General features: G+C 37.7%; 1 protein-coding gene and 1 non-coding gene across 4 annotated transcripts in view; one reads left to right on the top strand and one right to left on the bottom strand.

Moving 5' to 3' along the window:
* Window positions 1–20,307, top strand: part of LOC126281178 (tumor necrosis factor alpha-induced protein 8-like protein) — an 860,942-nt gene extending 840,635 nt beyond the window's left edge. For all 3 annotated transcript variants that reach the window (XM_049979869.1, XM_049979870.1, XM_049979867.1), the window contains 2 exons: window positions 7,471–7,641; window positions 14,713–20,307. In XM_049979869.1, coding sequence (XP_049835826.1) covers window positions 7,471–7,641; window positions 14,713–14,955 — 414 coding nt within the window. In that variant the 3' untranslated portion in view covers window positions 14,956–20,307. The remainder of the gene's footprint in view (window positions 1–7,470; window positions 7,642–14,712) is intronic.
* Trnat-agu (transfer RNA threonine (anticodon AGU)) lies at window positions 3,755–3,826 on the bottom strand. Its single transcript has one exon. It is a non-coding gene; the product is annotated as a tRNA-Thr (tRNA).
* Window positions 20,308–26,483: the final 6,176 nt, after the last annotated feature.

Below are 26,483 nucleotides of genomic sequence, written 5' to 3'. Positions count from 1 at the left end.
TGGACATGCTGGGTGATGGCCATGGTGTTAGCCCTTGACCAGTGTAGGTGGCATTATGATGGACACCTTAATATTTAGCATAAATATTTAGTTATGTTACCACAATAGCCTCCAAATGTTGAAGGGATTGACCTCATTTGCAAATATATCATCACACCAACAGCTTGTACCCCCTGTCAGCTTGAAACTATGTACATCAACTCCTGGCAAAAATTGTATGTCCATCTGCATATTTTAAAGCATTAACCAATGTATAGCCCCAACGTTTAGGCAGTTATTACACGTAACAGATGTAATTTTAAGACCCCCCTGCTTTGTAGAGTTTGCTCTCATACAATCACTCCTTCCACGTTCTCCCTGCGTCTCACTTTCTCTTCTTCTCCCTCTGCCTCCAGCCTAACTGTGAATCTCAACTAAAATTGTTATTTGTGTATAATTTTACCACTGTAGCCGACATACTAATTGTACTGGAAGTTTATAACGTGCCACTTGGTTGTATAAACGAGTATGAAGTTTAAGCTACATTAATGTGTCAAAATAGGATTTATATATCACCAGAAACATTTATTCCATCATATGCATTCGACACCTCAAAACAAATATCTCCAAAATCCTTAAAAAATTTATTCTGTAATAATGTTGTTACTATGTATATTATTTGTACTTTGTGATAACGTTTTCTCTTCTGCTATACGATATCTGCACCATATAGTTTCCTAACGCTATATTTTTTTATAAAATATGACAGTATACATATGATGCATTACAACAGTGAAAAAAACCTGTGGCCTCTGTAGGTATTCTATTTTACTTATTTTATTTTTACTGTTAGATAAACATGTAGTTTATTGTCAAAAGTAACTCAGAACCATGTGCTGAAATAGTGTTTTGTTTCTCCACTAGACAGTGCCGCAAGTTACTCCAAAATGTTGTAATGCAAAACACACACACACACACACACACACACACACACACACACTCACACACACACACACAAATGTCATACTAACAAATGTAAATCCATCTGATGATGGAGGTTTAAACTTTTGAAATGCATCGTGGAGAGAAATAAACAGTGACTGGTGATAGTAAACTTGTTGTTTCATTCTGTGTCAATAACAGTCACAGTAAAGCCTAACCTAAAATGTTCTTATTTAAAGTAGAGGAAATATTTAATGAAGTTTGAAATTATGTGTAAAGTTTGATGATGCAAGTCACTAAGTGGTCTTATTCTGAATTGCTGGACGAATATGATCTGCACATTGTCTACACCTATACTCTGCAAGCCACTGTGAAGTGCATGGGAGAGGGTATCTCCCATTCCATTTATGTATGGAGCATGGGAAGAATGATTGTTTAATGTCTCTGTGTGTGCTGTAATTAATCTAATCTTGCTATCATGATCCCTGTGTGAGTGATACAAAGGGAGTAGTAGTACATTCCTAGAGTCAGTTCTTGAAACTTTGTAAGTAGGCTTCCTTGGGATAGTTTATGTTTATCCTCCAAAGTCTACAGTTCAGTTTCTTCAGCATTTCTGTGACACTTTCCCATAGATCAAACAAAACTTGTGACTACTTGTGCTGCCCTTTTACTTTACACGTGACTAAGCCTGCATGATTGTTTCATTCCATGTCCCTACTAAGTGATACAACCGGGGATTTATTTGAGTTGTCTAATTCCAGCTGTGACTCATTGATATTACAATCGTAGGATTCTACACCGAAGCACCAAAGAAACTGGTATAGTCATGCATATTCAGTTACAGAGATATGAAAACAGGCAGGATACAGTGTTGCGGTCGGCAATGCCTATATGAAAAACAAGTGTCTGGTGCAGTTATTTGATCAGTTACTGCTGCTACAGTGGCAGGTTATCAAGATTTAAGTGAGTTTGAACTTCGTGTTATAGTTGGTACATGAGTGATGGGACACAGCAACTCTGAGGTAGCAATGAAGTGGGGTTCTCTCGTATGACCATTTCACGGGTCTACCGTGAATATCAAGAATCCTGTAAAACATCAAATCTCTGACATCACTGCGGCCAGAAAAAGATTCTGCAAGAATAAAACCAACGATGACTGAAGAGAATTGTTCAATGTGACAGAAGTACAACCTTTACGCAAATTGCTGCAGATTTCAATGCTGGGCCATCAACAAGTGTCAGTGTTTGAACCATTCAATGGGACATCATTGATTTGGACTTTTGGAGCCAAAGGCCCACTCGTGTACCCTTCATGACTGTACAGCACAAAGCTTTACGTCTTGCCTGGGCCCATCAACACCGACATTTGACTGTTGTCTTGTTGATTACTAGAAACGTGTTGCCTGGTCGGATGAATCTTGTTTCATATTGTGTCATGTGGATGGATGTGCACGAGTATGGAGACAACCTCATGAATTCATGGATCCTGAATGTTATCAGGGGATTGTTTAAGGCTCTGTAATGGCGGGGGCTTGTGAAGTTGGAGTGATATGGGACCCCTGATATGTCTAGATACAATCCTGACAGGTGACACGTATATAAGCATCCTGTCTGATCACCTGCATCAGTTAATGTCCATCGTGCATTCTGAAGGACTTGGGCATTCCAGCAAGACAGTGCGACACCCCACACATCCATATTTGCTATAGAGTGGCTCAAGGAACACTCTTCTGAGTTTAAACACTTCCGCTGACCACCAAACTCCCCAGACATGAACATTATTGAGCCAAACTGGGATGCCGTGCAATGTGCTGTTCAGAATAGATCTCCACCACCTCGTATGCTTACAGATATATGGACTGCCCTGCAGGATACATGGTGTCAATTGCCTCCAGCACTATTTCAGGTAGTTGAGTCCATGCCACATTGTGTTGTGCCACTTCTGCATGCTCGCAGAGACCCTACACAATATTTAGGCAGGTGTACCAGTTAATTTGGCTCTTCAGTGTATGTTTCTTTTTTGTTTTGTGGAGTACACAATTTTGCATTTCTGAACATTTAAAGCAAATTGCCAATCTTTGCACCACATTGGAATCTTATCAAGATCTGACTGAGTATTTGTGCACCTTCTTTCAGATAATACTTTATTATAGAAGACTGCACCATCTACAAAAATTATAATACCATCTGCAAGGTCACTAACATAAACATGAACAGTAAGAGTCCCAAAACACTTTCCTAATGTGCACTCGAAGTTGCATCTACGTCTGTCAATGACTGTCCATCCAAGATAACATGCTGCGTGCTCCCTACCAAAAAATCCTCAGCTGAGTGACATTTTCTGCTTGCTGCCTCATTTGATCATAGTTTTGAAAACATCTGGATGTGCTGCTGAGTCAAATGCTTTTCAGAACTCAAGAAATGCTGCCTCTATCTGACTACCTTGATCCAATGCTTTCAGTATATCATGTCAGAAAAGCTGGGGTCCGCATGATCAATATTTGTTCGAAATACCTCATTATGTTTGAGCTCAGAATATGTTGTAAGATTCTACAACAAACTGATGTCAAGGATATTGGGTGGTAGTTTTGTGGATCATTTACACTATCTTCGATAAGGCTAGAAGCTGAAGCAGTGAATTAAAATTTGTGTCACGGCTGGCACTTGAACCCAGTTCTCCTGCTCACTAGGTAAATGGGTTAACCTCTACTTCACTGAAGCAGTGTGGCTACCAAAGCTGTATGGACTACCCTAGTCCAATTTTTTGTGTTAAATCCTGTGTGTACCTCCATCATCAATAAGGATAGAAGCTGAAGCAATGAATTAAAATCTGTGCCACAGACAGGACTCGAACATGGGTCTTCTGCTTACTAGGCAGATGTGCTAACCACTACACCACCATAGCATTGTGACAAGATTTCCCCATTATATACAAGGCTTAGGTGCTATTCCAGTGCTGGAGAGCCTCAGCAATACTGTTGACTTCAGAAGAGGAAAATGGGCTGAAGGTGTGAACTGAAGTTTGTGTTAGGGAGAACATTGGTCTAGGGTAGCCTGTGGTAGCCACAATGCTGTGATAATGTAGTGGTCAGCACATCTGCCTAGTAAGTGGGAGACTCATGTTCAAGTCTCAGCCGTGGCACAAATTTTAATCTATTGCTTCAGTTTCTATCCTTATCAAAGATAAAGTTTAGATTCATATGTCTCCATCCATCAGATCAGCTTCTACTATCCTTCTTGTAAATTGATGTGAACTGTGCTTTCTTCCAAATGCTGAGCATCCCCCCCACCCCCCTCCTCCAAGGAACTCCCATAGATTGTAGTTAAAAGGGGGGCTAACTCAGCCACAAATTCACTATAGAATCTGATAGGGATACCATCGACCCTGGAGCTTCGTTCAGTTTTAACAATTTCAACTGTTTCTTAATATCACTGACACTAACACTTATTACACTCATCTTTTCAGTGGAATGAGGATTAAATTGAGACAATTCTTGGTTTTTCCATTGCAAAGGAACATTTTAAGACGGAGTTAAGCATTTCAGTTTTTGCTTTACTACCCTTAATTTCAGTTCCCACCTCATTTGTGAGTGACTGACAGTAATCTAGATGCCACTAACAGCCCTTACATACAGCCAGAATTTCTTTGGGTTTTGTAAAAGATCATTTGACAAGATTCTGCTACAGTTAACATTCAAAGCTTCACGCATTGCTCACTTGGTAACTAAATGCATTTCATTCAGTGTCTTTCTTTCTATAGCCCAATGCTTTGTTTTACCTATTGTGCAGTAGTCTTTGTTTCTTTAGAAGTTTCTTTGCTGTGACTGAATCCCATGGAGGGTCCCTCATATTACGAATTATTCACCTGGATGCATATCTGTCCAGTGCATGATCAGTTATTCTTTTAAACTTGAGCCATAGTTCCTCTACATGTTCCTATCCTGTGCTAAAAGTTTGAAGTTCCTCATTGAGCTATGAGTCTACTGATAGTTTGCTGAAGGTATGTATATCTTTCTACATGTTTTAATTATCCTGTGTATTTGGTAATGATTGTTGCCACAATCGTGCCATGCTCACTGATACCAGTCTTCATGTGGACATTCTCAAAGAGGTCAGGTATATTTGCTGTCATTAGATCTAATATATTTCCATCAGGAGTGGGGCTCCAATCTATCTGTTCTCAGTAGTTCTCAGAGAAGACATTTAGTAATATTTCGCAGGATGTATTGTCACACCCATGACTAACAAAACTGTAATTTTCTCAATTGATTGTTGTTTTCTTAAAGTCTCCACCAATAATTACAGTACGACAGGGGAACTTATACACGAATGAACTGAGGTTCTCCCTAAAGTTTTTGGTTAGGTCAGGAGGTGTGTATGATGGGCAACAAAAGGATCCAATTATCATTTTATGCCTACTCCTGATACTGAGTCCTGCCCAAACAGACTCACATGCAACTTCAGCTTCTATCTTGGAGGATTTGAGTTTCTTCTCTACTGTGACAGATAAATTTTCTACAAAAATTAGCTAGGTATTTGCTTGCAGTTAGTTAAGCTGCCTCGAGACATACTCACTTTCTAACTGTTATATTTGTCTTACTGCATTAAAACTTTAACAAAGATTACATCTCTTAATGAGTAGATTATGAAAGTGATTTAAATTGTTAAGTTTGTTCAACTGTGCAAAATATTGAAAATAAAAGCTTTGCTGCCTCTGTTAGCAGTTAACTTAGGAGACTGCAATATGACCTTAACCCATGAACCAGGATAGATGTTCAGATTACCAGCTATTCATTGTAATCTAATTAACCTATGGATATGTCACTTGCAGGTCAGCAGCACATTCTGTTTTAGACCTACTATACCCTGTACACCATAACTGAGGCATCATGGAGGTGTTTGCATGAACATTATTGGTAATCTCCTTGTTGAAAGAGATATTCCACCTTTAAAGATACACCAACAACAATTCTTAATTAGTTATATGGTTAAGATATATTATAGACTAGAAAATCCCTGTTTCATGACATTTTTCCAAAACCCCAATATTCATCTCATTATGAATCACTTGAAAATGAGACGAACAGCAGTTATTTCGCATGGTTAGTGGGTTGTTAAGTCCTTTAATTTATCACATTATAAATGCTGTTGACCACAGGCTTATTACACTTTGGTCTATGAAATTGGTTCTGCTGTTCGTGCATATAGACAGTCCACCTCTCAAGTAATTGTTAACATGATACTAGTGTCTTAGCTCTCTAGGAGTAAAAAGTTTTTGTGACTTGCAAGTGATGCTGAGAAAATTATTGGCACTACATGATTTCCCTTTTTTATTTAAAATGCTTCTATTTGCTGGAATTCTCATACACAAGTTTACATATTTAATTTACTCAGAGTTTTAATAGACAAGAAGAATTACAAGCAGATGGAACAGCTGGCCAGTGCTTACTTCCAAGAAGTGAAATTTGTAGCACTGCTGATAGACACATTTAAAAGTGTTAATAACAATATGTAACTTTTGGAAACTATAATACCTTCCTCAGGAAGGAAGGAGGGATACGTTGTGGCGGGTAGGAAAAGAAGGAAAGATCACTTGGAGCATCATTTGAGAAATACCTACCTATAGTGAGGATGCAGTACTATACAAAAACATGTAATGAAGTCATCAACATATAGTGCAGTGTGTTGTCATAAAAGATGATCAGAAGATTTTAATATAGTATCACTTCAGAATCTGAAGCTTTTCGCCATTTAAAAAGATACCTCATTATTGGCACTGGCGTCTCCTGACTTTCCACCATCAAGCCTCCATAATTATTATAAAAACTGTTGCACCATGTGTATATTTCTCATGTTAAAAACTTGTAGCGTGTTAGTAGACTTGGCTAGTACACTAAACTCGATGAGATTGTTCAGTCAGGACAATGGAATAGAATCAGACTTTGCACCATAGATGCACTGTCTTTCCGAATCATTTTATGCAAACATTTTTATGGTTCCTTTTCCTTGGAAAATACAGGATGGAATAATTACAATATTATGATAAGGGTAGATCAGTGCTCACCATATAGAGGAGATGTTGATCACAGACAGGCACAACAAAAAGACTGCAATACATTTGAGCTTTCAGCCAAAAGGCTTTCTTCTAAAGCAGAAAATACACACACACTATCACACAAGCACAAATCTCACACACATGACGAATGATTGCCAATGTATAGCAGTCTTTTTGTTGTGCCTGTCTGTGACTCAACATCTCCTCTATATGGTGAATAACAATACAGCCGTTACATAATATTACCAGTAAGTCAAACAGGAAATGATTATTTTATATATTTCTCTCTTTTATTTTATTTTTAAAGTGAATTATTGCTGTTGTTATATTTGTTCCTGCCTTATAATTATTTACCATATTTAATTTCATTTACTTATGTCTTGCTGTTAACTTTTGCCATGATTTACATTGCTTCTACCACATATTACCCATTTACCTTTACAGTGGTTTACAGATAAGCTAAATTTACATTTATTCTTTTTTTTTTTCAACAGACTGGAAATCGCAAAGAAGCGGAAAAGTTGGTGAAGAACATCATAAAACTGGTTGTGAAGTTAGGAGTGCTCTACAGAAATGGGCAGTTCAGCAATGAAGAGCTGCATCATGCAGAACGCTTCAAACAGCGGTTTCATTCAACTGCCATGGCTGTTGTTTCATTTTATGAGGTATGTATATATCTAAAGATATACAGTGACAGCAGAACCTGTGTTCTGATGAATACTTTGTATTTGTATGATTATCTCATAACATCGCAGATGAGAAGGAGAAGAATGTATGAAAAATGTGACTAACCTTAAAAGAGATAGATTTTGGAAAAAGTGTTAAGGCTACTGTTCACAGTGATTCATTAATGTTAATTCATTCAGCAATTGTTTTTTGTAAATCTTGCCATGAAAAAGAACATGCAGGGACATGCTAGGAGTCAAATCATGCACATACAAACAGAAGTAACTATTAAAAACTGCATTAATAATTTACTTTTGTTAAAACTGCTATAAACTATTTGTCCTTATTCAGTCTGCATTTTACAAAATATTGTAACCCCCCCCCCCCCCACACACACACACAGAGGGAGAGAGAGAGAGAGAAAGAGAGATCCTAGTAATTCCAAACAGGGGTGGCAGCTGCACGGGCTAGGAATAAGGTATACGGGTACCAGAGCCGGTGAGGTACAGCGCACAGTGAGGGTAATGTGGAGACATGGATTGAGAGGGGAGACAGGAAAGGGAAATTGGTGGGTGGAGGTGATGGGGACAGTGGGTCAGCAGAGACTGAGGCCAGGAGGGTAATGGAAGTGAAAGATGTGGTGCAGGGATCACTCCCATTTGTGTAGCTCACATAAGGAAGGAAAGATCCAGTTGCCACTGGTTGTGAAGCAACCACTGAACTTGAGCGAGTTGTGCTCAGCTGCTTGTTGTGTCACTGGGTGGTAACTTTATTTTCAGCCATAGTTTGGCAGTGGCCACTCATTCTGGTGGGCAGCTTGGTTATCACACCAACATAAACAGCTGTTCAGCAATTGCACCAGAGTTGGTATGTGTCATACATGCTTCATAGGTGGCCCTGCCTGTTAGGATAAGCCCGTGACAGGACTGGAGTAGGAAGTGCTTAGTGGATGGATTGAGCAGATCTTCACTTTGGTCTTCCACAGAGTTGTGATACCTGTGCAAGTGTGTGGGAGCTGGAATGTCATAGCCATCACATGCCTATATTTATACTGCCTAGTGGCTCCCTTCCATCCTACATCTCACATCATCTGTCCTGCAGTTTACATTTATATTGTCTCTCCTTTATTGTCCATCCTCATCTGTTCCTACCTTTTCCTTCTCACGTCTCCGGCCCTGACCACGGTGGTCATGTGTGACTTGTGAGACCTTGTGACACCAGTCAGGGCAATTTCAACACTGTTGCGTGCTATTTTATGAACCACCCATCAACCAGATCACAGTTACAACACTATTCTATTAACAAACCACTAAATTTCATCTCCAGTTGACCCAGTCCTTTTCACACATTGCTTCCATCAGAATTTTATGTCTTTCCTTTTTTGTTTCCACACTGACTATAACTTACATGCAATAAACCACATACAAAAGGATGGAAGGAATTGTGGTGAGGGCAGTAGATAGTCCTGTGACATGAGTTAAGTTACATGACTATTTTATTGCCCTCAGCGCAATTTCTTCCACCCTTTTCATTTCCTAAACTCATGCTTTGTTATCCAGTTCCCTTTACCACTATTTAAAGCTTTCAGTTGTCTATTTCCCCATGTCATTTCTTATTTTCCTAGCACCGTCCCAGCCTAAACAGATCCTGCTCCATCTATCTGCATCAGTTCAGAAAAGTGCCCCTTTTCCTAGCTGAAGCCCAGTGCCACAACATGTTCCTTAAACACAGCCTAAGCCATAGAATCCCCCTGTCCCGAATACCTAACCATAAAAATCCCTTTTCAGGAACTGAGCCTTCCTTTCACAGTGATCTTGATCTTTTTAAATTCTACCAGTCCCTATTCCTCACACAAACCTGTTACTGCAAAAGCCCAACTCCATGGCACAGGCAATCTAGAACCATCTCTGCTCCCTCTGAAAAATACTGTTACTGTGCAATCCTGACTACATGCACCTTTTTTCCATGTTTGAAATCCTTGCCCTGCAACACCTGGAAGATCATCCCAGACATCAACTCAATTAATCTTCCAACATATGGACATTCTACCCTCAACTTACCTATCCTACCCATAGTGAAACCCCTCACCAATCCCTCATAATAGCACCCAAATCATGCGTAGCTGACATTTTAAATTTACCACATCCTCCAAAACTCTCTCCCTTGAAATTCAGAATCCAAACAGACCCAAAATACTGTTATTAACTTTCCACAAAAAAACTCAACCCCCTCCCCAAAGTATTAATTCTGTCCAAAGGTGTCACCTTCAGCCCTGCACCCAAGGTTAACCATGTGGAAACATCTCTTCTACAGCAAAAATTCTCTAGCCAACCATGGATGGTGTATCTGCAGTGAGAAGAATTCTCTTGCCTAGTATGCTGAAAGTCTCGCTAGGGATTCTACAGACAGGCACTACTCCCTCCCCCCAAACCTAGTCTGCAAACAGTTTTCTCAGGCCACATCATCACACTCCCCTAATCCTCCCACCTCCCCCAAGAATCAGCTACAAAGAACTGTCCCCTCATCACCCTCACCTAGAAAACTGAGCAATATCGCATGACAGGAATTTTTGACTATGTATCATCACGCTTGGAATTAAGGGAGTTTCTACCCAAGATTTTTCCCACTCTTCCTAAAGTGGTATTCCATTGCCCTCCCGTCCTACGTCCTCCCGTGTTTTCTTTCCATTGCATTTATCAGATCACTTAAGTAAAATCATGAACATAAACATTTCTGTGTATGGCTGTTAACTGATTTCGTTTGGTTTGCAATGGGAAGTTTGCCCAATTGTCATTTACATGTACATCTATATGGCCTGTAGCAAGGAGTACGTCATGTACCATTATCATTACCATTTCTGGCTCACCTTCCTTACTATCCCATATCGTCTTTGCATATGTCATTTAAAAACAATGGTGTTTTGTTGAATAAATGTATTGATACCCACAAAGAGATTAACCCACACTGCTGGAATAACAGCAACTCAGAATCAAATTTGCGCCCCCCAAGATTCTGTTGCTGACCCACAAATGGTCTTGACTGAAGTAGTTCTCATTTAAGGGCATTCAAGTTTTCCCTCTCTATTTTTTAATCGATGTTTCCTGATGAAATAAATAAAATGAAATGAAATGATCATATGGCATTCATCGTCTGGAGTTCCCACATGGCTAAGTTCGGCCAAAAAGTTAAGAGTCTATTGCTAGGGGTCTAAATCAAACACAACAGTCACAGCAAATACAATTATTGAATAGGAAACAACTGTGATCTAAAAAAACTCATATTACATGATTCTAAACAATTATCAATGATTAACAATATCATTTCCAAACAGTTAACTCACTGAAACAGATAAGCTGATTTAGAAACACTTGTATAAATGCTAAAAAAAAATATTTTTTGAATCGCATTTTAATTTATCTTTTTTAGCATGCCTCAACAATGTATTCTAAATGAAATATTATGGAATGTACCATGGCTTACATTTCTTGAAAGTGAATGTGAAGTTTATTAGGATTATTGGTAGCATTGCCACCTCACCAATTTTTGACAGGATTGTCTACATATTAGAGTACTGTCCAGGAACCTTTGTGCTGAATTTACACTTCATGAGAACAAAGTGAAACAGTGATATGTGACTTTCCTCCCTCGGGTGCTAAACATGGTTCAGAACACACAATTTCCTGTTAAATTGGTTATTATTAGGTAGAGAAGTTGCCAGCAGCACATTTCATGTCCAGCTTGAACATTTACGAATTGGAAATGATCATTGTTCTGAAAAGGTGTTTTGTGCTTCCTCTGATGATGAAACAGTTCATCAAGTTCGTCCTGATGAAAAATGTTACAACAAAGAACCAAGAAGTTTCAGCAAAAATTGGTTAGAAAACAAAGATTTTTTCACGTGACAGATGAAAGAAAAAGACTTCACAGCAAAATGTGTAAATTTGCCCCATCATGTTTGTGATCAAATTTCAATGAAGAAAACTTGTAGTGGCTCATCAGAAGACACAAAAACACATTCTGGCACAACAGCAGTGCCACAAAAATAAAATTGGACAAGTGCTAGTACGACTCACGCTCTCAGGGTTCCATACAAACTTAATTATGTATACATGATGTAAATAAAATAGAAAGAAACTTCCACATGGGAAAAATATATTAAAAACAAAGATTCCAAGACTTACCAAGAGGGAAAGTGCCGGTAGACAGGCACAATAAAATAACACACAAACACAAAATTTCGAGCTTTCGCAACCAGCGGCTGCTTCGTCAGGAAAGAGGGAAGGAAAAGGAAAAACCCACATCCTTTCATCTTTCCTTTTCCTTCCCTCTTTCCTGACGAAGCAGCCGCTGGTTGCGAAAGCTCGAAATTTTGTGTATGTGTGTTTGTGTGTTATTTTATTGTGCATGTCTACCGGCACTTTCCCGCTTGGTAAGTCTTGGAATCTTTGTTTTTAATATGATTATGTATACAGATAGTTATTCTATCTGAAGAATCGAGAATATCTACAGTTTTGATACTGGCAAGATATTGGTCCTTGGAATTCCATGAATGTTGTATGATATAATTATGAATTAACAATTTTCAGATTTTTTCATTAACTGATACTATAAAACTTTGCTTTTTGACAAATTTCATAATTCTATGTCAGTGGGAAGCACCCTATAACTTTTGATGAGTGAGTGTGTAGAAAAAACGTGACCTAATCGGCCATATCTTTAGACTACACTGACTTGGAAGCTTAAATCTTTTATGCTGCCAAGGACCACATACTTAAGTATGTGACATAAATTTCATCTTCGTACATATACTCATTCCAGAGAAAAAGGGATCTTAATAGACAGACAGACAGACAGACAGACTGACAACAAAGTGACCCTATAAGAGTTCCAATTTTACAGATTCATGTATGGAGCGCTAAAAACAATCACAACTTTCTTTGTGAAGAAATGTATGTCCAATGTCATGATACGTGCTGAAGTTGCATCTGTTTATTGCAGAGTAAAATGTGGCCTTAGCTACAAGTCACAGGATTATCATTGCATCATTCCTTGTTTCCAGATAGTAATACTGGATATAAAATTTCATGTGGAAGAACTAAGACAACAACTATATCGAAAAAATTCTTGGCTCATATAGTCATGATGAGCTTCATAAAGTTTTTTGTTTTTTATTTATTTTTTTTTTCCCCCTCCGCACTGAGGAAATATAAAACTGCAGGATACATCAGAGATTGCTAGATTTTTATGAAGACTCCAAAGAAATCCACAAAGATATTTTTCATGGAATAGAGAACATTAAACAATCCAATGTCTTTCATCTTAACCAAGTAAGGTCCTATAACGCTGACAATGCTCTAGTGAACTATGGCAAAAAAAATCTGTTTTTGTGTTACTGAAAAACAAAAATCTATTGACTTTGAGAGCCAGTTGAAACTGCCTCACCATAAACTAATAATACCGTAAAACTTGGTCTTAAAACATTTCATTATGATGCTCGAGTTCTCAAAATCGACAGTGAATTTTGTTTCTCTGTTCCACATGTTCAATCACTGAGAGAATTTTAGAGTTAGTGGAGATGTTTAAAATGGCACTCACTACATCCTGCAATTGACAGAATTGTATACTGCTGGTCTACCAGCAACTATTTTATTTCAGAGCTTGAGAAAGATTGTTCAAGACTGATTTGGTAGTTTGTGGCATCAAATGTGCAGCATGATGCTGAAGATACTGAACTTCTTTTCCTGAAAGCTATTGGTTTTCTGCACTGTATTTTACCCCAGTTTGAAACTGCCATTAGAAAACTGGAAAACAGCTTAGTTACTTCTGTTGAGTTGGACAGAATAATAAGCTACCTTAAGGGCAACCTAGATAGCAGGAAGCAAGATAAACTATTAGAAAAGAAATATAATGAAGCTGTGGAAGAAATAGCAAATCACAGACGTTGAGCTCTGAAAACGAGTCACAATTTTTTTTTGACACATTACATTAATTATTTATCACAAAAATATGACTTTTATGAGAACAATGTGTTCAGTCTTTTTGCTTAAAGAACAGGAAGATTTTCATCTGCAATGGCACTGTGTTTTAAATTGAATTTCAACCTCGATGAAGATCAGTTATGCAGTGAATTCTGTGATTTCCAGAAGGCATAAGCTGGGCATGACAAAAAGTAAAGCAGAAGACCAGGTTTGGGTAGATTTCATTTTCTCAGTTGCTTAGCGCATGTTACACATAATTTCAGTTCCTGCCAGTAAATCGTTTGGTGAAAGAATTTTCAATATGATCTAGAACCAGCGATCAGAATAAAGAAACTGGATGTCCAGAGCTATGGTGAAAAGCGAACTTCCAATAAAAGTGAACTTTTCTGAATGTTGGGGTGAATTCCTGAATCTTCTTAAAAAGGAAGGGGGGGGGGGGGGCAGTAAAGGACTACTGAAAGCAGCAAAGAACTACACAAAATAGGCATTCAAAAATACAAAACAGTGGTCATGTTACTTTTGGACGTTTTCTTCAAGATTTTTTTCTCTCTGTTTTTTTGTCTAGACTTTGAACTGGACTTGTTATATTGCATTTAAATGTTCATTAAAAAATTCATTCCTTGTATAAATGGCAAATCTGTACATTATAAGTAAGAGTGAAAATGAGAAGACTTTCTCTTTTATTTTTGTGTTAACACAATGTTAAAACTACATTTTGGTATGTTTCAAAATTATACATACAACAAATTGAGGACATTACTAATGATATTTATTGTAAAATATTAGCATTTTCTTCACTTCATTTGATTGAGGCTTTCTTGAAAGATGGCATCCCTAGTTAATAGTGTTTCCGAAGTGTAGTAATAAATAATTTGTTATTGTGTGTCTTATTACGTTTGCATTTACATATTTTATAAAGAGGATAGTTAACTTGTTCATTTAGAGAATAATACTAGAAATTTAGGATATTAGATTTTTAAAATGAAACTGCCACCAAGTAAAAAAGGGATTAAGTGGCACATTGATTTCCTGTGCAAGTACACATGATATAGTTGTATTTTTTTCCACACTTATTCTTATTTCATATTTCAGGTGGATTTTAGTTATGATCGTATGTATCTTCTAACTGCCCTGGCTGAAGCTCGTACAGCGCTGGGTTTACTGGTTGGACGCCACCTTACTGACAAGAGCATCACACGAATTGACTCAATTTTCAACTTCTTTGGTGATCCCCAGTTCCTCGACACAGTATTTCGACGAGATTCTGAACTGCGGCCAGAACTAGGGCGAGTGGTTGAAGACATGAACCGAGCAATGGATGAAGGTGGCATGTAGTGACTGTGACATTCCCTTCTGGTTGTCTGTCAGCTTCAGGTAGTTGTGTGTGCACCAATAAAAGTAAAGGTACACTAGACTGTTGGGACAGCTTATCACCAGCGATGAAGATTATCTACCACTAGCTGGAACAAATGAATCTATTGCTTATTGGATGAGAACCACATTGTGTTAATATTGCCATAAAGTGTATCAGCATTTTTTAAAATATCTTGCCAGGTATATACATTGTGAAAAAGAGGTTGGTTTTTGCAAATTTCTGTACTACCTCTGTAGAAGTACAGAATTCATTTTTCTCCCCAAAGATATGGCCTTGTAGGCAGCCACATTCCATATCATTGTTGTAGAGTGGTATAGTTGTCTGCTGAACTAAGTAGCATGAAGGCAAGTCCCAGTTCTTTCGCTGTGTGCTTTGATTTTTTCAATAACTCACTAATGCATCCTCACAGCCTTCTTACATTTCACTGGCAAATTTGACAAAATCAGTTTGATTTTGCTTAAAAAATTTGCTACAGTTTTATAACTTAGTAAAAAAATCTACAAATTTCAAAATGTTTCTCAAAGCTTGTTTTTAAATAGTCTGTAATGACTCATTTCAGCTTTGTGTAAGAAAAGGGACTTGAATAAGAGGGCTACAGTAAGAGAATACTTAACTCACAAATGGAGATACGACTGGCAAAGAAAAAATATACTGAATATGGATTCATCAGTTTTTGAACCCACCATATGATTGTCACAAGTGAAGTTATTTGTCACTCCTGCAACTACAATAATTGTCATGTTCTGAATTTTGCACCTAGTTTTCTCCACAGTTCGAGCTATACTTCCCGGATAAAAATTTGTGTAATATAACATTTCATTAAAGAACTTACAATTGTACATATACTAATCTACATGCAATCCCTATACAATATCAGCATCTTTCATTGCAAGAAGTCACTGCCATATTTTGAGAATTTATTTGATTATAAAGTTGTGTCAATAAACAAATATTTGCTGCATATATTTTGATAAACTATTTGACTAGTCTTCTAGTAATGTGCACATCAAACTGTTTATGCACTGTGTCATTTTATAAAAACCTCATACAAGTCACTGCCTTTGTTTTGCTGATGTTTGTTCAAGCAAGTGAAATTCACAGAGAAATGAGATAAGATAAATTTATTATGAGTAACTCATAAATGTGTAAGATAACATTTTGCATCTGTTAATTTATGTACATACATATCACAAATGACCAAGGTACATCCAAAATTTTGTAATGCATCTATACAATGTAACCATATAGTATTATAAAATGCATTAAATAGTGTAGAAGTGTCAAAAGAAACTAAAAAAAAAATACTTTCAGAAAAGGTATGTATCTCAGTGAAACAATAGGAATCTGTTTGATCAGCAACATTGTGGTAAAGCCCTATGGACATTTTGAATAAAAGTCTTACACTTTCACAGTTTTACAAAAAATTTATAACATTAACCAAGGCACACACACACACACACACACACACATTTTGAATAAAAGTCTTACACTTTCACAGTTTTACAAAAAAATTATAACAGTTAACCAAGGCGCACACACACACACACACACACACACACACACACACACACACACACACACACATACACACTCACTCACTCTCTCTCTCTCTCTCTCTCTCTCTCTCTCTCTCTCTCTCTCTTTCTGCTAATTCTTCTGTCTATCCTATCTTAATGCCTTTGTTTGAAAATATTTTCTATGAGTGTGCTTACTTTCCATCTGCTAGTGTAGTGGCATTGGACTAAGAGAGCTTATCTTGCATGTATGAAAATACAACCAAACATGGGAAACACTAGCTGGGATAGTTTTCATATCTTACAAGTTAATTTAAATACCTTACAACAATATAGGAATGCATGCTCAATTGTGACCCTTGCTATAATGGAACTGCCCCACTCATTTTGCTCATTGGTAGTGAAATCAAGTAGTATGACACAAGTAGTTATTTGTTTTCCAAGTTGTATGCATCCTGTTCAAAGCATGTGTGTATTCTGCTAACATGTAGTTATAACTCCTGATCACTCCAGTAAAGAAGGCAGTAATTTTTAAATACCTTCCTAATTCCATTGACTCTGTTAAAAATCTAGTTAAAAACCATTTGAATAGAATAGTCACATGTATCGTGTAATATTGCAGACATTAACCCATTTTATGTCATAAGCATGCAAGTAAGAGACTACCTTCTGGAAACCAAATAGAAGCATGCCATTGGCCTTCTGCTGTTTGTACTGGTGACAGATTTTACACTTGTCATAACTACAGGCATAAATGAATTTTGTAGATCAGCCAACCAAACATCAGTAAAATGTATTCTGTCAAAAGATACTTTGTAAACTACAGTGAAAAATTTTACTTTGCTGTATTTGAGACTTGATGAAATGATATGCATTGTGGCATAATAATAAGAGTGTAGCTGTCCTTTGTGATAACTTGATTTACTGTTTATGCACCATTCATGTGATAAATTGTGGGGGGGGATTGAAAGGGAAAAGAAAGAACAAAAATTATGAACTTCAAAATTTGATGCTTCTATTTTACGAGGCTCAAGGGGAACAAATGGTTGCTGGTACAACAATGCAATAGCTATTTTTAATTAACTGAAAGCTCATGCAGAAGCATAGTCATATCTAGATTTATGCTCCAAGATATACAGGATGTTTTTTGTGCTTTCTTCATCTGTCAAATGAATTATTGTTGAGCCTAGAGGGGAGCACATATCTTGTACGAAATTGTATTACTATGTCTATAACTATTTATTATACTTGATCCTGCTTGTTATCAGGTGTAGTACACAATGCACATAGTTATTTTTTCCTGTATGTCTACTCATTAATGTAATGTAACTTATCCTTTGTGCATATTATATTACTCCATACCTGTGACCATATACAAAATGAAGGCAGTACATTCCACTTCCATTCTGTGCTAGGGTTTTTACAGTGCAAAGTTACGATTTTTGTTAAAAATAAGAATACAGGACCCGTATACGGGATAACTTCTTATTAATATGTCACTTTCAGCAATTTCAGTAACTTTAAATTGCATTTTCAGCTAGTAAAGACAAAATAAGATACTATATTTTGATACTGCACTTCAAAATAAGACAATAAAGAGTCCGCAGAAGGATACTGTTCCACATTGAGAAACAGGCTTGCAACAATAGTAATTTCTCTATAAATTAATATTACCATAGACCATTCACATTAATTTTCCTGTTGCAGTTTTTACTAACTAAAATCATTGGAACAATATTTAGGTCTATGATGAATATTTACATAAAAAACAAATAGAAAGCAGAAGTTAAAAGCTTGAAACTTAACAAGACCAAAATAAAATATTATACTAAATGGGCAAAATAAGGTAACAGAGAAGTGGTGCTGTAACTTTCATATCCTTTGAAAGTATAGCATCTTTATTGTGGGTGTTTCTTAATATCTCCCATCAAAAATACCTTTGATTTCAGGTTTTTTTTTAGTAATTTTGTTCTTACATTGAAACATATTTTTTATTCTACTTCTCATTGGTCTAAGGTAGCTTTGTATTTTTAAAAACAAAACCATTACAGAACATTCATAGAAAAGTTCTTATTGATTCCATTTTTATGAAGCTTTTAATTAACAACTCATGCCAATTACTCAGTCAACCCTGATCATCAAATGAATTGTAATGCACAGGATAATTTTCATAGTGGTACTCTTGAACATAACAGTAACACACATTGTCATGGCTAATTTTGACAGTTACTACCCCAGTTTATTTGGGGATGCCACTAAATCTGTTAACATGTTGCCAACTTTGACAGAAACAGTTTAAAAATGAATGGTGTAGATGCCATTACGTAAAGCCTTTGCTGCTCCTCGTAGACCTTGCATCAGCAAATCAATACGACACCATCAGTCTCTTAGTGTAGTTGGCAGCTATCACAGCACCTAGTCTTTGACAAGGCAATGGTCGTAGGGTATATACGAGGGTAATCCCAAAAGTAAGGACTCCTATTTTTTTTTATAAGTACATAGACCTGTTTATTTCTACAGTGGTTTACATCAGTTTACAGCTTTAAAATTTAGATATTTTTCAATATAATCACTATTTCTGTCAATGCATTTTTGTAGATGCTGTAGCAGTTTTCGTATGCCCATGCCATACCAGCTCACCGCCATGCTATTCAGAAAGTTATGAACCTCATCTTTCACCTCGTCATCGGAGCTGAATCGCTTTCCAGCCAAATGTTCTTTTAACCTATGGAACTGGGTGCCCAGTCAGGACTATAGGGTGGGTGGTGTTCCACTAAAACCGTTGGAGGAGAGCAATGGTTTGCCGAGCAATGCGTGGGCGAGCGTTGTCATAGGGAATGTGTACCCCCTTGCTCAGCATTCCTATTCTCCAGTTCTGAATTGCCCGTTTGAGTTTTTTCAGAGTCTCACAGTACCTCAGCAATCCTGCTCCGACGACGAGGTGAAAGCAAGAGAATCATAACTTTCAGAACAGCATGGGGACGAGCTAGTATGATATGGGCATACAAAAACTGCCACAGTGTCTACAATAATGCTTCGACAGAAATGGTGATTATATCGAAAATGTTCAAGCTGTAAACTGATGTAAACCATTATAGAAATAAACAGATCTATGTACCTAAAAAAAATAGGAGACCTTACTTTTGGGATTACCCTCGTATGTAAAATACCAAGTCAGCCAAAAAGTTTGAAAATCATCCTGTGAATAATTGCAAGCAAGTCATTTTTTTTAGCTTTTTATGCAGTTCCTACTACCAAGAAAACAATGTTAATAACATTGGATGTTATGTTTCTTTCAGTAATTGAATGGAAGTGAAAATGCTGTAAAGGAAATATGTATGTTACTCCTCGAGGCATAAAAGATTGTTTGTTGTGAATGTGATTAATTGCTCAATATTTTGTTACTTATGTTGTCAACACTGGTCTAAATACCGAAATACGTATGGAATTTTGTAATGCCAACAATACCAAATCATTTTCGCTTCTATTATTTATTGGCTATGTGCTCCACAAGTTAACTGACGGTTTTCGAAGACGAATTTTATTAGTGTGCTAAATATCAGTGTACACTGAAAACACTTTAGCACTGCTTCTAGTGTGAAGATCCATATTTATACATTTGACCAAAAAAGACCATATCTAGTATAAGACTCTTTTGTATGAAAAAGTGTATCACAGTAATCTCACTATTGTAATGAATGTTTATAAGTCTGGTAGGATGCTTGTAAATGTATGATATTTGTAAACTTTTGTAAAGCACTGTTTGTATTTTATTGTTATTAAACCAGTCAGTTAAAAGTTATGACTTCTGACCTGAAAGTACAGGGTGTTCCACATAAAACATGCCTCATGCTTAAGATTCTAGTAACAATGAACTAACAAAAAAAGAATAGGTAATAGTAATGTTCAAAAACATGTAGTTCCGTGTTTATAAGAGATGCTGGAAGTGGTGGCGATGGGCATCCAGGTATTGGTGACTTCATGTGGAGCAGTTCAATTAGTAATGATTAATTGGTACATGAGGTGTAAATTTTATGTGGGACATCACTCAAACCTTACACTTCCCACAGCAGATTTGCAAAACTCGTAACAACCACAAAGTAATGCTATGCTCATTAAACTTTTCTTTTCCTATTTTGATTGGCAATAGTAAGGTGCAGCAAAATTGGGGGATGGGGCAAAAGGGAGAGAAGAAAGTAGCATCAGACACTCAGCCACTAACACCAGGACAGTAAAGATCCATTGCTTAAAAACAGCTTTCTTTTCCACATTTCCCCATGAGGAGAAATGAGCATACAAAAATGGGCTTTGGTTCAGCTACTAGATTTAAGAATAAGCAGCCATCATGGCAAATCTTCAGCACGTGATCACGCAATGAAGCACAAACTGAACACCTACCCTTTAGATCGTGCAGACATTTTTAACATAAAGCATGCATTTGCCAACTCAGCTTTGTGAAGTAACAACTTTGCCAAACAAAGATCAGTATTTTAATAGGATGGATAAAAACCGAAAACTGGGCCAAACAAAGATCAATATTTCAGTAGAATAGATAAAAAAAATGGTGATAAAGAGTGGCACGAAAAACACAAAAACATATGGAAACACATGATCTTTTGGAGGCAGTGGCTCCTTCTGGCAGAAAGATTCAAGTGAAAGGAATGGGGATGAAGAAAAAGGTTTAGGAAATAGGAAGATTTACAGAAAAGTCGGCCAAAATCTTGGATCGGGACAGACTTACTGGAGGGGATAAGGAAAGACTGATCAATAATTGTTATATTATAATAGTTGACTTCATATTTTTACTATGTACTAATTATACAATCTTTTAAATATTAATATGATTTGTAGGTTTCTGTACTGACTTTTCAAACCGTTTTTCTCAGGTACAGTTAGATCTGTCAGAGCTTCTAAGTCAATGCTATCAAAAGATATGACCATTTGTGACATACATTGATACTCGCAATCTACATCCACAAGGATACTCTGCCAATCACATTTAAGTGCCTGGCAGAGGGTTCACAAACCACCTTCACAATTCTCTTTTATTCCAATCTCGTATAGCACACGGGAAGAATGAAAACCTGTATCTTTCCATGCGAGCTCTGATTTCCCTTATTTTATCTTTGTGATTATTCCACCCTATGTAAGTCGTGTCAAAAAAATATTTTCGCATTCGGAGGAGAAAGTTGGTGATTGGAATTTCATGACAAGATTCCATAGCAAAGAAAAACACCTTTCTTTTAATAATGTCCATCCCAAATCCTGTATCATTTCTGTGACACGTGTTGCCTTTCTTTGAACTTTTTTGATGTACTCAGTCAGTCCTATCTGGTAAGGATACCACCGTGCGCAGCTGTATTCTAAAAAGAGTCTCCCTAGTAGATCTGTTACATTTTCTAAGTGTCCTGCCTATAAAACACAGTCTTTGGTTAGCCTTTCCCACAACATTTTCTATGTGTTCCTTCCAATTTAAATTGTTCGTAATTGCAATTCCTAGGTATTTAGTTGAATTTGCGGATTTAAATTAGACTGATTTATCGTGTAACTGAAGTTTAACGCGTTCTTTTTAGCACTCATGTGGATGACATCACACTTTTCGTTATTTAAGGTCAACTGCGCCTTTTCACATCATTTAGATATTTCTTCTAAATTGTTTTGCAGTTTGTTTTGATCTTCTGATGACTGCGCCTTTTCACATCATTTAGATATTTCTTCTAAATTGTTTTGCAGTTTGTTTTGATCTTCTGATGACTTTATTAGTCAATAAATGACAGCGTCACCTGCAAACAACCGAAGATGGCTGCTCAGATTGTCTCCCAAATAGTTTATATAGATAAGGAACAGAAAAGGGTCTATGACACTACCTTGGGGAACGCCAAAAATCACTTCTGTTTTACTCGATGACTTTCTGTTAATTACAACGAACTGTGACCCCTCTGACAGGAAATCACAGATCCAGTCGCATAACTGACATGATATTCCATAAGCAGGCAATTTCACTACGAGCCACTTATGTGGTACAGTGTCAAAAGCCTTCCGGAAATCCAGAAATACAGAATCGATCTGAAATCCCTTGTTAATAGCACTCAACACTTCATGTGAATGAAGAACTAGTTGTGTTTCACAGGAACGATGTTTTCTAAACCCAGGTTGACTGTGTGTCAGTAGACCATTTTCTTCGAGGTAATTCATAATGTTTGAACACAATATGTGTTCTAAACTCCTGCTGCATATCGATGTTAACGATATGGGCCTGTAATTTAGTGGATTACTCCTACTACCTTTCTTGAATATTTGTGTGACCTGTGCAACTTTCCAGTCTTTGCGTACAGATCTTTCATCGAGCAAACGGTTGTATATGATTGTTAAGTATGGAGCTAATGCATCAGCATACTCCGAAAGGAACCTAATTGGTATACAGTCTGGACCAGAAGACTTGCTTTTATTAAGTGATTTTAAGTTGCTCCACTCTCTCATTAAAAACGTATGCCTCATCTTTTCCGCATGAAGCTATTTCTAATTTGGGGGGGGGGGGGGGAGTGTCATTTCAGATTAGCCAATGTCATCCCCTTGGGCATTATCAAGTAACATCACAAAATATAATGCTACATATTTACAGTGTGTCTGTATACAGACTCTTTACTAAACTTCCCCAAGAAACTAAAATGGACCATTTGTCTTCCCTACTACCTCCCTTAGGTGCTTAATCCATTTCATATTGAATTGCAACATAGCACATGCATATTTTATTGATATGACTGTCAAGCAGCACACTACTAATGCTATATTAGAACAATATGGAATTGTTTTTCCTACCCATCTGCATTAACTTACATTTTTCTACATTCAGAGCAAGCTGTCCTTCATCAAATCAACTAAAAATTTTGTCTAAGTCATGTTGTATCCTTCTACACTCACTCAATGATGACAACTTCCCATACACCACACTGTCATCAGCAAACAGCTGCAGATTCTGGAAGCTGCAGATTGCTACTCACCCAATCCATCAGATAATTAAAAGTATACAGAGCACAAGAGCAGTTTTATCACACTTTCCTAGGGCACTCCTGATGATATCCTTGTCTCTGATGAACACTCACTGTCGAGGACATTAAACTAGGTTCTATTATTTAATAAGTCTTTGAGGCGCTCACTCGCATAGCTGGGAATCTAATTCCTAATTCATACGCTTGGACCTTCATTGACAGTCTAGAGGGGGAGGGGGAGGGGGGGGGGGGGCTCATGTCAAATGCTTTCCAGAAGTCTAGGAATATAGAATCTGCCTGTCGCCACATCATGTGAGAAAAGGTCATTGTGCTTCATAAATCCATGCTGCTTTGTGGACAGAAGCTTTTCTGTTCCACAGAAATTTCTTATATTCTAACTTGGAAAACATTTAAGAACTCTGAAGTAAACTGATATTAAGGATATTGATTTGCGATTTTGTGGGTCCTTCCTTTTACCCATCTTATATTCGGGAGTCGTCTGCATGTTTTTTTTTCTCATTTAGCTGTACAACCTTTCTGTATGAATGATTTTTTAAACTTTAAAGTTAAAACTTCAGCTTTCCTTTTGCTGTCTTCTGTTGCCACAGCAGACTGGTCAACGAGTGACTGAATAGAAGCCTTCCATCCATTTAGCAATTTCGTGTAGGACCAGGATTTTCTCGGGTTCTCATCAAGATCTTTTGCTAAGGCGTGACAGTGGAAGTTGTATGCTTTGTGCATCAATCATTTTACATATACATGAGTTTCTTCTAACTTTTGCATGTCTTAATTTCTGCGCTCTTTTTTTGAACTGAGGGTGCAACAGTCTGCTTCCTCAGCATTTTCCAAATTTTATCAAATAACTGTGGCTCTTTTCTGTCCTTAATCCACTTACTCAGCATGAACTTCCCCAGGTTGTGATTTACAAAAAGTTTAAACTTTGTCAATAATTCCTCTACATCAATCCTACTCAACTTAAATGATGTTCATTCATTGTCTTAAGTCAGATGCTTGCAATTACTTATCTTCTCCCTCTAGTTAAGAAAGAAGTATACAGTTGCAGGGAGAAGATGTAGTGCTTCCATCATTCCTTCTTACTGTGTTTAGTTAGATATTGATCCTCAGCATGAAGCCACTTGAAAGTGAAAGTTGATCTATGAAGAATGTCACTCGAAACATTGCAGGGCTCTTCGGTGATTCTGAGTAGTTATTGCAATGTTCTTGGTCCACCAAGGCACTGGCTAGCAATGTAGGGAGACCTGTAGAATTGGAGGGGGGGGGGGGGGGCTGTAGAAAGGGGAATAGCAGTTCCAGTGGCATGGGTGACTGCATTTGAGGCATCTTGCACAATGTTGTCAGTACAATCTGACAAGGAGAGGGGTGAGAGCGGCAAAAGTAACTGGAGGCTCGCAACTGCCACTTTGCTCTTCAAAACACCCTCTGTATTGTAAATGGTCATTCTAGCAGTGACAAGAAAGCAACAGTATCGAAAGTGGTAGGTGTTACAACGTTTTGATGTAGTGACTGAAATAGCACAGCCACAAGGTTGAGAGAACGCATCATTAGGCAGGTAGCTGGAAAGGTACCATGGGGAGAAAGGGAGGGAGAGGGTGGGGGGAGAGCATAGTTGTTAAGTTGGTCTGTCGAAAAGCCCCTACCAGACAAAGTGATACTCCTTCAAAGGGTGCTGTGCACTAAAATCCTGTAGCCTACCTGGAGGTAAATGAACTTTGCAAATGATAACCGCTGAGGTTGTTTGCACCCACACCACTATTACTTTCAGTGTGGTACAAATGGGAATCCAATCACTGATGACATCTGTGCAACCAAAGCACAGGCTCCTCCAGATGCCCTCACAGGGCCAGCATGGTTCCAACAGAATGCACAATAACCACAAAGTGTTGTGGAATAGTTATCAGTGAAGTGCATTCCTTGTTGAGCAATGCAAACTGCAGAAGAGGAGGATGTAAGTTGTAGTAGTTCTGACAGGTGACAAGCTACAGTTCCACTGAATGATCATGTTACTGCTGCCCAAGTTAGGCATGAATGGGCCACAAGGACCAGACATGCCCCAGGATCATTGCCTAACACCGAAAGGAACAGAACCCCTTAAATGAGAATTGGCTCAGAATCCGATTGCATGGGGGATCTGGCACCTCCGGAGTCACCAGAGAAGCCTTGTTCCCATTCTTCTTCTTTTAGTTCTTTGGTGGCTGGGATTCTTGTAAGGGACTATCCACAATGAGTGTAGGAACAAATGAAGAGTAGGCATTCCTAGGACCCACAGACCGCAGTTGCTTCAGGCACTGGCTGGTGTCGGCCCTCTTGATATGTTTCCAGGGAAATGAGTCCCATGAGAGAGCCCTGTCACCATTAGAGGCTGGAATAGGGAGCTGTTCCTCAGACAGGATGTGGGTAAGAGTTCCCAAAGAGAGGAGGGTGGTGGGAGAAGCAGTTAGGAAAAAAAGAGATAGTGGGTGTGATGACTGTGACTTTCGCACAATAGGTCATATCAGTATGATGTAGGGGTTCGTATTTTGTCATGCCTCAGTATACAACACAAGGTCACTATTAGGTGTGTGAGGAAAGTAATGAGGCTTTTTTTTATCAGCGAAAAGTTTTTATTTTTTCAAACAATATTGTCCTCTTCAAAGTATTTCCATTCAACAGCTATACACACCATTGGAATTTTTGTTCCCAGTCTCAGTAGCTGCTACAAACAGCATAGTGAACGTATTATAGTGGCCAAGATAGACACGAAGCCCATGTCTACTTCAGTAGTACAAGTTTATGTGCCAACTAGCTCTGCAGATGACAAAGAAATTGAAGAAATGTATGATGAGATAAAAGAAATTATTGAGTTAGTGAAGAGAGACGAAAATTTAATAGTCATGGGTGATGGAATTCGACAGTAGGAAAAGGGAGAGAAGAAAACATAGTAGGTGAATATGGATTGGGGGGGGGGGGGGGGGGGGTTGTTTTGGG

The sequence above is a fragment of the Schistocerca gregaria genome, chromosome 7 (genome assembly GCF_023897955.1).
Source record: "Schistocerca gregaria isolate iqSchGreg1 chromosome 7, iqSchGreg1.2, whole genome shotgun sequence".
Taxonomy (NCBI): domain Eukaryota; kingdom Metazoa; phylum Arthropoda; class Insecta; order Orthoptera; family Acrididae; genus Schistocerca; species Schistocerca gregaria.
This window is presented reverse-complemented; position numbering and strand designations above follow the sequence as displayed.